The sequence below is a fragment of the Eimeria mitis genome, genomic scaffold (genome assembly GCF_000499745.2).
Source record: "Eimeria mitis Houghton genomic scaffold, Emh_scaff1338, whole genome shotgun sequence".
Classification (NCBI taxonomy): domain Eukaryota; phylum Apicomplexa; class Conoidasida; order Eucoccidiorida; family Eimeriidae; genus Eimeria; species Eimeria mitis.
Window position 1 is genome coordinate 7,839 of NW_013568827.1, and position 590 is coordinate 8,428.

General features: G+C 41.0%; 1 protein-coding gene across 1 annotated transcript in view; it reads left to right on the forward strand.

The window, feature by feature from the left end:
• EMH_0034950 (high mobility group (HMG) box domain-containing protein, putative) overlaps positions 1–590 on the forward strand; it is a gene marked incomplete at both ends in the record, with an annotated part of 7,695 nt that overhangs the window by 5,074 nt on the left and 2,031 nt on the right. The window contains one exon of the mRNA XM_013494927.1: positions 283–404. Within this exon, the coding sequence (XP_013350381.1) occupies positions 283–404 (122 nt within the window). The remainder of the gene's footprint in view (positions 1–282; positions 405–590) is intronic.

Below are 590 nucleotides of genomic sequence, written 5' to 3' on the forward strand. Positions count from 1 at the left end.
ATGCTGCTGCTGCTGCTGCTGCTGCTGTTGATATGACCACTGCTACTAGTGTAACTGCTGCTGCTGCTGCTGTTGCTGCTGCTGTTATTTTTCTTCGTCTTTTTAGATGAACTCTGGTTGCTGCTTCCTTTATTGTTTATTCACGTCCTTCTTTTACTTTTATTTGTTTTGTTTATAGCTTACGTGTATTATTTATTTCCTCCTGTGAACTATATAAAAATAAATAAAAAACTTAAATTAATAAAGTTGAGTTGAGTGTATCAATTACTTATTTGGCTTCAGAAGGGGTTTCTTTACATCGACGGCGTGAAGGAGCCGTACTACGGCACGGGGGGCGCCAGCTTCGCCAACGACGGCAGCGAATTCCTTGGGGGCCCCGGAAATAACTCTATCTTCTATCACTGGTGTGTTTTGTCTTTCTTTTCTTTTTTTCATTCTCTCTTTGTTTTGCCTTTGTGTCGTTTTCTTTTGTCTTTGTTTTTGTCGTTTTTGTTTTTATTCTCTTTGTCCATCTTGCCTCTGTTGTGCTGTCTTTCTGTCGTTCTACTTTCTCTCTCCTGGCCACTCCTGACGCCCCTTCTGTTGCCTTT